At 41.1% G+C, this 14,132-nt stretch overlaps 1 protein-coding gene across 6 annotated transcripts in view; it reads right to left on the minus strand.

The window, feature by feature from the left end:
- The window catches only part of SPECC1L (sperm antigen with calponin homology and coiled-coil domains 1 like), a 144,018-nt gene that overhangs the window by 53,690 nt on the left and 76,196 nt on the right, over positions 1-14,132 (minus strand). For all 6 annotated transcript variants that reach the window (XR_004676332.1, XM_034989265.1, XM_034989261.1 and 3 more), the window contains 4 exons: positions 12,375-12,448; positions 11,107-11,282; positions 6,643-6,806; positions 2,396-2,487 (listed from right to left, as the gene is read on the minus strand). Coding sequence is in view for 5 of the 6 variants with exons in the window: in XM_034989265.1 (XP_034845156.1) it covers positions 2,396-2,487; positions 6,643-6,806; positions 11,107-11,282; positions 12,375-12,448 (506 nt within the window). In the remaining variant the exon portion in view is untranslated. The remainder of the gene's footprint in view (positions 1-2,395; positions 2,488-6,642; positions 6,807-11,106; positions 11,283-12,374; positions 12,449-14,132) is intronic.

The raw sequence follows: 14,132 nt of genomic DNA on the forward strand, positions 1-14,132 counted from the left end.
ATGAGTCGTGAAGTCCAGCCAACACTCAAGAGGAGCAAGATTTCACAAGAGCGTGACTTCTGGGAGGTGAGAGTCACTAAGAAGTATTTCAGAGGCTGAGTACCCCAGTTACTTATGGATCTCCTTGGCTTTTTTGAGGTTTACTTTTAAGGTCTTTCAGGGCAGGTCTAGCATAGTACGTACTAGAGAGCTGCAATGCAGTTCTACTTTAGGGTGTGGCCCTCAGGGGTCTCTAAGGAATGCTCCAAGTATTCCAGGATTTCTCCACAGTGACCAGTGGGAACTCATGATTCCCTGCCCTGTGTGAACTATGGGAAGTGTTTACCTGACAGCTCCCTGGTAACGTTCTTTCCTGGGAAACTGTTCTTACTCAGCCTTGTGGGGGTTCACCCTGTGCCTGTGCAGACTGGCATTCAGGCAAAGACTTACAGGGATGCCTTTGCAGAGGTCCTCCCTCTGTGTAGCTCCCTCCTCCCAGGTCCTCTGCCCTGCAAATTCCAGCACTCTCATTCTCCCTGGACACCGATCTGTGTCTCCTCAGACCCAGCTAGTTCCCCCTTCCTGGCTCCATCTGGCTTCATCCCCCCTGCACCACCATCTGGAACCTCCCAACAGGAAAAGTGTGGGCCCAGAAGGACTTTAATTTAAGTACCACCGTCTCATACTGCCTGCTGTACATTTCTGAATGTAATTTCTTCCTATAATTTGTCCAGCTTTCGAGTTGCTTGGGGTGGCAGAGTAATCCAGCCTGTCACTCCCTTGTAGCCAGAAGTAGAATTCCCACTCAGGGAGTTTTGAAAAACTAACAATCCCAATCTTAGGCCATATTCCCTAGAGATTCTCGTTCACTAGGATGAGGCCTGGGAATCTATGTGTTTAAAACCTCTTCACACAGTTTTTATGCACAATTAGATCTGAGAAGCATTGTGCTAACCAAGTACTAAAAAGCTACTGAATGTGACTTGTAATTATTAACTTTTATCAAGTTACAGAGATGAGATTTTTCACCTCTTATCTTTATAAAGATTTACAAAGTCATGCTCTGTATATTAAACTTCAATGCATATAAAAAGCATTAAATCTATAGTAGGATTGGAATTCCCTTGCCTTCCTTGTAAATTAAGAGCATTAACATCTTCTGTACACATGCAAATGCAGAGCCACTAATTTGCAACATGACAAATGCAGGAGTGCACTTTTTACCCTAAATTTCACACAGGAAAAGGTTAAAAAGTAAAACAAAACAAAACACCAACAGATTCACTTGTAAAATACATGGCCAATAGTTAACAAAGCACAAAAGTCTCCATTCAAAAATAAAACGCTCCCAAATCCTATTCTAGTTTTAGGGAAGAGGTATGGCTAAGGCTACCCTGTATCAAAGGGTACTAGGTACTAGGTTTATGGCCATTTTTCCTTTGGCTACTCTCACTTACATGGAAAAACTCCACCACAGCCCCTCTTTCCAAAAGTGGCTGACCAACAAGGGCACAGCGAGAGGCCTCATGAGCACTACAGAGCAACAACCATCTCCCTTGCTTCTGGTCTACATTTCCACAGTGGCCAGGAAGAGCAACTTCAGAAACTTGTTTATAATGGATCAGCAATGCCCTTTGTGCTAGACTGCTAAAAAATGGCCCATAATGAACCTTCTGCAGAAACCCCCAACTCTGACTCTGGGCTAGCCTTATGACTTGGTTGGAGCTTGAGACACTGCACCATGAAGGAACCTGAGAGGAAAGACCACATGGAGAGAGTGGCCTGGCCATCCTTGCTGAGCCCAGGCCCCACCCCTCCCTGTGGCTAAGTGCAGCTGCAGGAATGAGCCCACACGAAGTCAGCCTAGGCAACACATAAATGTGAAAAATCATACAACTGCTCTTTTAAACAACCAAGCTTTGAAGTGATTTGTTAGGTAGCGGAGGCTGACACACAACAACTACATATTCCACTTAGAGAGATGGTCCCTGAAGCCACACTGCCCTGGTTCAAATCCCAGCTCTACCACGTCTTCATTAGATGACCCTCAGCAAGTTGCTTAACCTTTCTGGGCCTCAGTTTCCACATGTGAAAACTAGAGGTAAGAATAATACCTGATACCCAACAGGGCTGTTGTGACGATTAAATGAGTTCACATTATAAAGTACATGGAATAGGGTAGAACACATAGCAAGTGCTCAATATTTGTTAGCTATCACTATTACTTTCAGAAGAGTAACACAATGGACATTTTCATAATTTATCTCAGTGAAGGATATTTACATTATTTTACAACCCTAACTACATTCCTCACGAGATAGTCATTTGCCACCCTAACATAAGTGTAAATGACTATTAGGAGGACGCACTTTCAGAGGCTGAGGCCCCCACAGCCTCTAGGGTCACGGACACTTACCTGCATAGGCGAGACAGCTGCGGCAGGAGGAGTTTTCATAGGACTTGGACTCAAAGGTGTGCGAGGAATCGCGGCTGCAGTGGGGTTTGGTACTACAGAAACAAACAAACAAATACTGAATGCATCACGGTAGAGTGGAAGCTTTCATAGCTGGTGTCCCCTGAAAGATCCCCCAGACTATACCCAGTGCTCTGGCTCCCTTGGAAGCTGTCCTGAGGCCTAACCTCCATGGGGCGCTCACAGTCGTGCCTAGCAGGTGGTGCTTCTCCTGCCACGAGGCGGATTGTCTGTTCCCTAGAGTAGTTGTGTTGATTCCCAACCTGGTTATGCCAGTCATTTCATTTTTGCCATTTCATTAACATAGGTAGTTAAAGAGCTCCATGAGCCAATGAAATTCAAGTTCAAAAAACCCAAGAGGAGTATTTCTGAAACTGCATCAGGTGAGAAGCCTGGCCCACAGTGGATGTGCATTCAATGAAGGAACACTGGAAAACAAAAACAAACAAAAACAAAGGAACACTGGGCTCCCATTCATCTTTTCTCATCTCCTCCTGTGGAGTTCATCACTTCACTTAGCAAGTACTTTCTGGTTTGCATTTAATGCGTGGATGTGTAATTATTTGCTCACATGTCAGTCTCCTTCTCTTGACTGAACTATTCAAAAGTCGGACCCATAATTTTTATACTCACATCCAGATACTCGGGCTTGACACAGATTTTGGTAGAGGTTTGAAAATGGTTATTTGTTTGAAGCTAAATTAAAATCAAAATGGGACACAAAGATAAAATCAGGCACATCACACAGTGAGAAAAGATGAAGAAGCAGATCACTGTGGACCTTTTTATGCAACCAAGTACACATATTTAAATTGCTATTTTTAGATGCATTCTTTTACTGAAATAAAATTCACATAATAGGGGTACCTGGCTGGCTCAGTCAATACAGCATGCTACTCTTAATCTCAGGGTTGTGAGTTCGAGCCCCATGTTAGGTATGGAGCCTACTTAAAATAAAAAAAATTTTTTTTAAATTCACATAATAGGGGCACCTGGGCAGCTCAGTGGTTAAACAGCTGCCTTTGGCTCAGGTCATGATCCCAGGGTCCTGGGTTCGAGCCCACACTGGGCTCCCTGCTTGATAGGCAGCCTGTTTCTCCCTCTCCACCACTTGTGCTCTCTTGCACACACTCTCTCTCAAATAAATAAAATCACATAATAGAAAGTAAATAATTTCAAAATGTAGAGTTCAACGGTATTTAGTACATTCACAATATTGTGCAGTCATCATCACTTCTACCTAGTTCCAAAATATCCCAGTATCTCTTAAGCAATCACTCCCCATCTATCTCTTCTCCAGTCTTTGGCAACTGCCAAACTGCTTTCTGTCTCTATGGACTTACTAATCTCCATATTTCATATAAACGGAGTCTTATAATCCTCGGCCTTTTGTGTCTGGCTGCTTTCACTTAGCATGTTTTCTACATGGTAATATATATTAGTACTTCATTCCTTCTATGGCTGAATAAAATTCCATCAGATGGACAAACCACATTCTGTTTATCCATTCATCAACTGATGGACAGCTGGGCTGTTTCCATGTTTTGGCTATTGTGAATAGTGCTACCATGAACACTCATGTACAAGTTATTTGAATACTTGTGTTAACTTCTTTTGCATATATAATTAAGCAGTGGAACTACGGAGTCATTTAGATCTATCTTATTGTAAAATATTGTTTTTTTTAAAAGACCAGTATAGAAGCAGATTTATCTTTTTGCATTAGAGCCCATTTCATCAATATTTTGAATAACTGCATGACTTTAGTACAGACATTCCATTATCATTTCATTTTAGAAGTACAGATTTTTGTCTTTCTTTCATCTCAGCCTGTCATATTTACCCAGAGGTAGCCAGTAACAATAGTTTCAAGTGCATCTTTCTTGTATTTTTAAGGCAAAAATCTATGTACTTAAAAAAACAAAATGAGATCACATTATATAATACTGGTCTGCAACTTACTATAAAGGATTGCAGGCATATTTTAACACCAGTACTTCGAGATTTACCCCATCCTTATAAAAGAGTGCATAGTATTCTACTGTATTAATGGGTCATAACTGACTTAATCCTTTTAATGGGTACGTAAGCAATTTCCAGGTTTTCCCTTTTTTTCAAACAATCCCACACTGAAAACTTTATGTGTACATCTGTATCTATATCTGTATCTTTAAAAACTTGTGCCAGTGTCATGTATAAGAACTTCAGGGTCTATGAATATGGCATTTTAAATTGGAAAATATTGTCTTCCAAAATATCTGTACCAACACTGTGAGTATATAAGTGACTTTTGCTCTGATTTTAAGTCAAGAAAACTAATTTGTGTATAGTCACGGAATATAGATTATGGAAACTCTACTATTATTAGGGTGAATTAGAATAAAGCCTATCATGAAGTTTAAAGAATTTTTAGAAGAAAATGTAAGTTTCAGGACACATTACATTCAGTTGTTTTTTTGTTTTTTTTTTCTTTTTAAGATTTTATTTGAGAGAGAGTGAGGGTGCATGTGGGGGGGTGGGGCAGAGGGAGAGAGTCTTAAGCCGACTCTGCACTGAGGGCGGAGCCCAACCCGGGCCTTGATCTCACAACCCTGAGATCATGACCTGAGCCAAAACCAAGAGTTGGATGCTTAATTGACTACGTGTCCCTCTATTTTGTGTTTTTAAGATTTAATTTTTTTAATTTTTTTTTAAAGATTTTATTTGAGAGAACGAGTGAGAGAGATCACAGAGGGAGAGGGAGAAGCATACTTGCCGCTGAGTGGAGAGCTCGATGCGGGGCTCAATCCCAGGTCCTTGGGATCATGACCTGAGCCAAAGGCAGATGCTTAACCGACTGAGCCACCCAGGCTCTCCAAGATTTTATTTTTTAAGCCCCAACATGGGGCTCAGACTCCCAACCCCAGAATCAAGAGTCACATGCTCTACCAACTGAGCCAGATGGGTGCCTCCATTTAATTTTTTAAAAAAACTACATCCCTTTCCCTATCCCAGAGCTAAGGGGGTAAGAGAGATGAAAAGGAGCCAGTCATTTGAAGGTGGGAAGTGAGCTTCCAGGTACAGAAGAGCCTGTGTGATATGGAGCCTGGCCTGCTTTGGGACCTGCAGTCCATTGTGGCAGGAATATAGAGGGCAGAGGAAGAGTGGTTCAACTGAGGTAAGAGGAAGGTAGGGTCAGACCATGCACGCATCTGGGGATCTGAACTTCACTAACTATGATAAAGAAATTAAAGGAGTTTAAGCAAGAAAAGATCTGTCATAAAATGAAATGGAGAGACTGATTAGGATCCTGGTCACTGAAATTAGAAGCTGATGGTGGTTTATACTAGCAGTTGATTGTGCACTAGAGATGGAGAGGAGTATGGGGCACCTGGGTCGCTTAGTGGGTTAAGCGTCTGCCTTCGGCTCAGGTCATGATCCCAGAGTCCCAGGATCGAGCCCTGCATTGGCTCCCTGCTTGGCGGGGAGTCTGCTTCTCCCTCTGCGCCTCACCCCACTCATGTTCTCTCTCTCTTTCTCTCAAATAAATAAGTAAAATCTTAGAAAAAAGAGAGAGAGAGAGATGGAGAGAAGTAGACAGAGCAAAGATGTGCATGCTGGAGGCTAGATCCACATGGCCTGCTAATGGATTACATGTGGAAGTGAGAAAGAAGAAGGATTTAAGGAAGAAGGAGGAAAGTGAGAAAGAAGGATTTAAGGAAGAAGGAGGATTACTGGATTTCTGGCTTGAGTAACTGGGTAGAATGGTGCTGCCACTTACACAGGGGAAAGTCTGAAGCTCAGGGGCAAGAGTGCAGTTTTGGACATAAAATGTCTAGGAGATATCTGAGTGTCAATGTCAAGGAGGCCTTTGGATTTACAGACCTACAGAGTTCAGAGGAAGGGAAAGGGCTGAATTTATACATCTGGAGGTTTTAGGCATACAGAAGACACTCAGAGCCCCAGGACTATGTGAAGACACATTTCTGCAAGGGGAAAGCCACCAAGTCTGAGACCAAGATCTCTGAAGCTGAATAGATCCCAAGTCTCCTGCTAAAATTCACCTGATAGTAAGACTAACTCATTAATACTACATGAAATTTGATGAGGCTCAGAGAGTTAAGATGGTAAAGAATATCAAACCAGACCAGAGAACAGATGGTAAGTGAATGACTGCCTGCCTGCCCTTGGCATAGGATATAAGAAATTACCTTGCGATGCACTGTCAAAGGACTTGATGAGGGTTTTCACCGTAGGGGTTGGCTCGGAGGAAGTTGAGGACCTTCTACTCAGTCCCATCCCTTGCCTTAAGGCTGCCAAGTCTCTCTCCACAGCATTCATGTAGTTGTACACCCGGCCTCGCTCCTCCTCTTGCCTGAAAACAATAGTGAAATCAGGCATTTTTACACACATACTAGCAAATACACATTTTCACCTCCCTACTGAAAAGCATTAAAAAGTATCACTTTTAAAAAAGACAGTATCGGTAGAGCTGAGTAAATTACCTAGTCTAATATTCTCATTTGTTTGATAAATTCCAGGAAATGATATTAAAATTTTTATATCAGGTTGTACTAAATAGGTTTAAAAGTAACCATCAGAATCCATTTTCATCTGAGTAAGTGTAAGGTGAGGACATCAGTAATAAATTAGCAGTAAAATGGAAGTGGACTGGCCAAAAAGAACCTGACTCAGAACTGGGATCTTGAGGTTCTGTCCTGTTTTGAGGAGTCTGGGAATTCACCAGTACATATGGGTTATCTATACTGGCCCTATCTAATACGCCATGCACAGACATGAAAATACAAAAGAAATGAAATCAAAGATCATATTCTTTAAAACAAACCCTCTGTAATCTCCAAACAGAATTTCTACACAGGAAACAAAAAAACAAAACAAAACCTAGGCTCTATTAGTAACATGAGTCTCTGAGATGCTCAGTGGATGGATCATGAGTCATCTAAAAAAATCAATTACATTTTATTTCTGGCTAGCTCTAATTCGCTGAGCTGACTAACACAGAAGTTTTCATCTGGAACGAGATTTCAGTTGCAGAGCTTGTACATGCCATATAACCATGAAATAAGTTTATAGGTAGACAAAAACTAAGCCAGTCCTTGGGAAAATTTGGTAGCTATTTGGCTCTTCTGATAGATGTACCACAGGGTCTCATGCTCAGAAATTGTTTTTTTTTTTTTTAAGATTTTACTTATTTATCTGAGAGAGAGAGAATGTGTGTGTGTACAAGCCGGGGAGAGAGGAAGAGGGAGAGGGAGAAGGAGACTCCCCGCTGAGCAGGGAGCCCGATGTGGGGCTCAATCATGATCTGAGCAGAAGGCAGATGCTTAACCAATTGAGCCACCCAGGTGTCCCGTCATGCTCAGAAGTTTTAACAAAGAATCTGTAACATTGATTATCAAACCTTTTGGTCTTGGAGCCCCTTTCCACTTTTTTTTTTTTTTAAGATTCATTTATTTATTTGAGAGTGAGCAAGAGATAGAGCATGAGCAGGGGCAGAGGGAGAGGGAGAAGGAGACTCCTCACTGAGCAGGGAGCCCAAAGCGGGGCTTGATCTCAGGACCCTGGGACATGACCAGAGCTGAAGGCAGACACTTAACCGACTAGACCCTCCCCTTTCCACTCTTAAAAATTACTGAAGTCCCAAAGAGCTTTTCTTTATGTGGCTTATATCTATTGACATCATAATGGAAATTTAAACTAAGACATATTTAAAATACTTAATTCATCTAAAAATAAAAATAAACCCAGGGCTTATCAATACAACATATTTTCATGAAAAACAACTATTTTCCAAAACCAAAAAAAGGAAGAAGAAGAAGTAGGAGAAGGAGGGGAGGAGGAAGAAGAGGAAGAAGAATAGCAGCGTTTTTACATTTTTAATTATCTCTTTAATGTCTGGCTTAACAGAATACTGTTAGATTCTCATCTCTATTCAATATACTGTGAGATAAAAAAAGAACAGGGCTCACCGATATGTAGCAGTTGAAAAAGAAAAGATTCTTTTAATGATATTAAAATAGATAATTGTGGCTTTTAGACAACCGAGGCTGTTTTTCCTTGATACTATACCAAAATGTAGTAAGTGGTAGTTACTTAAAAGTTTGTTGCAATGTGGAATTTGAAACCATGTGAATAAACTTTTCCTACTCTGCCTGTTAAAATTCCTCTAGTCTATCTTCTACCCATATGTGACTGCATTGGTCATACAGAAAATATTGGTTCACTGAATTACACAGATTTTCCAAATGTTGACATCTGTCATTATAGGATTTATTATTTAAAAGTCACATTTGTTAATATCACCAAGGATCTCATCAGGAAACTCTCTAAATATGGAAGCTGCCAAGCTTGTGATGGCAGATACAAGTTTTCTAAAATCCTAACATTGACTCGAATTTCCACATTTTAGCACTGGCAACAGTCAGTTGTTTTCCTTGAAGTGACAGTGACAGTCTCTCTTCATTCATTTTCAAGGAATATCTACCAAATACCGAAGTCTGAATATCTGTAGTTTGTTTTAGGTTGAGTTGTTTTCTGACCAACAATCACAGAGCACTTTCCTTGAGACAACCTCATACTTGGGTATACAGCAGATACAGCGGAAGTGCTTTATGTATACTTCCCATTCATCACATGGAATGTTAAACAGAGTATATACTCAAGGACTGAGATTTAGTAAAATTAATTTACTGCTTCATCGAGGACATCTTTAGGACCTGATGGAATGATTCTTCGAGAGCAGAAATTTCAATTACTCAGGTTAACATCAGAATGAAACATTTCCAGGGGGTGGTGCAGTCAGTTAAGCATCCAACTCTTGGTTTCGAATCAGGTTGTGATCTCAGGGTCCTGAGATCTAGCTCCCTGTTGGGCTCCCACGCTCAGCACAGAGTCCACTTGAGATTCTTTCTCCCTCTCCCTCTGCCCCTCCCTGCCGCACACTCTCTTTCTCCCAAATAAATAAATAAATCTTAAAAAAAAAAAAAAAAGAATGAAACATTTTTGATACACCATTTCTTTAACAGTGTACAGAAAAAAGGTAATATAATATGAGCTTACACCAAGTGGAGAAACAATAATCTTCCACTTCAATCCATGTTCTGCTTAAGGAAGCCAAACAAAAAGGGTTTAGTGATACTTTTCGCTGGGCCATACACTAGAGCTAGGCAACAATAAAACAAGATAGCTTTTCAAGGATATCCTGTTTTATTTTAAGTAGGCTCCACGCCCAACATGGAGCCCAAAAAGGGGCTTGAACTCACAACCCTGAGATCAAGACCTGAGCTGAGATCAAGAGTCGGATACCTAACCAACTGAGTCACCCAGGGGCCCCATAAATATTTTTCTAAATTTTTTCCTATGTCTACCTAAGATTTAGTTAAAATAATGAATAATCAAATATTTTTTTTATAAAGTAAATTCTATGCCCAACTTGGGGCTCAAACTCATGACCCCAAGATCAAGTCATATGCTCTACTGACTGAGCCAGCCAGGCGCCCCTAGATAATCAGATTCTTTTTTTTTTTTAAGATTTTTTTTTTTTTAAAGATTTTATTTATTCATTTGACAGAGAGAGACACAGCGAGAGAGGGAACACAAGCAGGGGGAGAGGGAGAAGCAGGCTTCCCGCAGAGCAGGGAGCCCAATTTATTTATTTGACAGAGAGAGACACAGCGAGAGAAGGAACACATGCAGGGAGAGTGGGAGAGGGAGAAGCAGGCCTCCCGCTGAGCAGGAAGCCCGATGCGGGGCTCGATCCCAGGACCCCGGGATCATGACCTGAGCCGAAGGCAGATGCTTAACGACTGAGCCACCCAGGCACCCCCCAATGATCTCTATGTTAATGGGAAAAAATACTACTATGGAGATTCAGGTGGTTGTAAGTGAAAACTCAAGTGAGTGATGGAAAAAAACTCACTTCGCATTCTTTACTTGGGTCTCTAATAATATTAGTTATTAAAGCAGGGGCGCCTGGGTGGCTCAGTTGGTTAAGTGTCTGATCCCGGGTCCTTGGATCAAGCCTCATGTCGGGCTTACTGCTCAGCGGGGAGTCTGCTTCTCCCTCTCACTCTCCCTCTGTGCTTTCCCTCTCTCTTTCTCTCAAACAAATATATAAAATCTTAAAATAAAATACAGTATACTCATCACTGCCCTGGCCACTCTGCAGGCAGGTCTCCTCTAAGCCTTGCAGCAACACTGTAGAGCAGGTAGTAGTGTCTCCATCTTAAAGATGAGCAAACTGAGGCTTGGGGAAGTTAAGGGCCCTGACCAAGATCACATAGCTAGTAAGGAGCAGAACTGGACAGGAGTCACGCCCATCTGCCTCCACAGTACACATCCTTAATCAGAGGCTATTACCCTAAAGCAAAGTAACAGGGCTGGAGTGTGCAGATACAGGAAAGGAGAGAACTAGAAGGTACCTTGTGCCAGGGACCAGTCTGGCCCCTCCAGAGCTGTTAATTAAGACACTGACAACAACTCTGACAGATCATATAGACTGTGCTATTTTACAGGTGTCATAAAGTGAGGCCAGAAAAATTGAGTAACTTCCACTAGGATCCACACTCATTCTTTCCATAATACCACATCACAAAATTGGGATTTAAGTGTTCTCTATTAAAACATAAGTGCACAACTGGTTTCTCAAAACGTACTTGCGTGACTTTATTTCCTCCAATTCTTTGGTGAGTTTCTCATTTTTTTCTTGAGCCTCATGTAACCGACGCTTCAGATCGCCAATCTCCTCTTGGGCTTCAGATTTAATATCATTGGCAATGACCACAGCAGTCTGGAGATCAGCCTGAAACTGCCGCCACTCCGCAGATTCTTCCTACGTTAAAAAACTAAATTTTTATTTCCAAAAGAGAGCAATGAAGACTTACTTAAAAATAATAAGATGTGTTTATGACTGCACTGTAATGCACTATCCCAAATGATGATTAATTTATTTTAAAGCTCAGAGAACTGCTATTATCATTTCTAACAGGTAACAGGTAATACAATCATTAGTAGTGAACTTGTTCTTAATGAAGAAAAGACCTTCTAGCTGCTCTGCCTCACGAGAGTACTCAATATTAATGACAAAAATGTCAAGTCTCCCTTCCTTATGCAAGTTTATAAGTCTTATGAAAATAAACACATAGTTCAAAATTCACAGCACTTTACCTCTGAAAAGTAGATAATGGTGTGTGAACCATACTGAAAGATCTTACAGTGAAAAACTATAAATATCTTGACATCAAAAACTAACAGGAAAAAAAAATCAAAAGTCAAGGAAAAGGAAGAGGAAGGCCGAAGAAAAACACTAAACTCAAACTAGGCAGACAAAACCATACAAAGAGAGGAGCTAAGGAACTGTACAGTCTGCGGCTTCCCACAGCCATGGAGGATGCGGGTGTGACCGGGTGGACAAGCCTCCCCAGGGTGTCGCTTCCACCAGAGCCACAGCTGTCCAGTCCCGGGCCCAGCATCCATCACCCCAAAGCGATTTTCTGACACCATGAATACAGCCTGGTAACTGAGGCATGACCCAAACTCTGAGATGAGCTTCCCCCACCTCTGCAGCAGAGTGGCACCGCTGTCGGCAAGCTGATCAAATTCACAGTAGACAGAAAACCCAGATGAAAACAGCTTGGTTTGGGACACTTTCTAATCAAGAGTGAATAATTTTTCTTTCCAAAATATAACACTTGCTTCCTAAATCCATCTTTTTAAAATTACTAGTAGATTCTTCTATCCAGAATCTAGCACTAATCCCAACTTGAAATGATGGCATTTGCTTTCTGCCCAAAGCCCAGTAGGATCAGTATTTTAACTGTATCTGAAGCTTAAGATGAATGCTAACACGATCAAGGACTACACCGTACTCAACTTTCAGAAACCTAGGTATTCTAATGAGATAATACATGAAGATTTAGCCTACCCGAAGTCTCCTGTGGAGTGTCTTGATTTCTCTTTCCATGTCATGTTTTTGATCCTGGAGTTTTTTAACCGTATCTGAAAAGAGCACAGAAGTTTAAATATTTATTCTTAAAGCTGTGTTCCCAGGAATAATATAAAGAGAGGTATTTAAATATGGCATTCAAAAAAAAAAGGTCATCCTGTCCAAAGACTTTCTATTTTTAATACAAAACTCTAAAAGAAAAAAAGAATGTTCAATCCAAGTATTAACCAGTATTACTTTCTAAGGAAAGTATCAAGTTTAAATCACAATTTCTGGATTGCTTCCTTCCTCACTGTCTTAATTCTGAAACAAAAAGTTAAGTAAAATCAATTGTTAGAGGGGCGCCTGGGTGGCTCAGATGGTTAAGCGTTTGCCTTCAGCTCAGGTCATGATCCCGGAGTCCTGGGATCGAGTCCCGCATCGGGCTCCCCGCTCTGCGGGAAGTCTGCTTCTCCCTCTGCCTCTCTCTCTCTCTCTCATGAATAAATAAATAAAATCTTTGAAAAAAAAAATCAATTGTTAGAAACACACACATTGTTGGCTCATAACCAATCAAAATAACACTGACTATTATTAAAGTGTGAACTTTTGGGGCTCCTGGGTGGCTCAGTCTTAAGCATCTGCCTTTGGCTCAGGTCATGATCTCAGGGTCCTGGGATTGAGCCCCGCATCAGGCTCTCTGCTCTGCAGGAGGCCTGCTTCTCCCTCTTCCACTCCCCCTGCTTGTGTTCCCTCTCTCCCTGTGTCTCTCTCTATCAAATAAATAAAATCTTTATAAAAAAAATAAAAAATAAAGTGTGAACTTTTAATCAAAAGGTTATTAAACTAAACTCTTTATGAAAGTATAACTTACTTTACACACTGGAATAAATTCCAGAAAAGTGGTGAATCAGAAAATTTTTACAAACTTAATTCTCTGGGGAGCTGCTATTTACATTAATTCTATGGAAAGTCTTTTTATAAAATAAGTGATATATTCATAAAATAAATCAATACTCCTCAAATTATTTCTTACATAATATGAATTTTCCTTAAACAATTCCGCTTTCACTGTAAACATTTAATGAGTACCACTAATATGCAAAGTACCATTCTAGATAGAGTGGGAATGCAAACCTGAAGGCCCAGTCAAGTCCAGTGCCCCTGGAACCAGAAATGTACAGGAAGTCACATTCTATTTGGAGGTTCTGCTCAAAAGTACATGTTTAAGAGGAAATGCCTTAGGAGGTGCCCACCGGTAACTGCTACCCAGTAAATCTATCACAGTTGGTTACTTTGACAGCTCAGGGACTGAGCACTTTCTCATGGCTTAAGCACCAGAAAAGGCACTGACATCTGGTGACAAATTCTCTGACTTTGCCTGCCCCCCCCCGCCCCTCCAGGAGAGCCCTATCCTTTCTGTGTTCCAGCCAACACTGTTACATTTCTTTACACATCTGTCTCTACCACTAGACTGAAAACACTTCAAAGTCAGGAGCTATGTGGTGACTTCACAGCTCCAACACCTGGCACATGGTAGGGCAGTAAAATGGGATAAATGTATAAATATGCAGGCTAATGGAGGGAGCAAGAGAAAGCGATACTAAAATCAGAACCTAGGATTTTAAAAAAATATTCCACTGACAGAACTGAACTCTTTATTATCAGGGACATCATCGCTATAGACACTGGTGTTTCTGAGTAAACATTCCCTCCTATTCCTTCCACTTACTTAGTAGCAGGAACCTAGGCATAGTG

Source organism: Mirounga leonina, unplaced genomic scaffold, assembly GCF_011800145.1.
Source record: "Mirounga leonina isolate KUSES-001 unplaced genomic scaffold, KU_Mleo_1.0 Mir_481, whole genome shotgun sequence".
NCBI lineage: Eukaryota > Metazoa > Chordata > Mammalia > Carnivora > Phocidae > Mirounga > Mirounga leonina.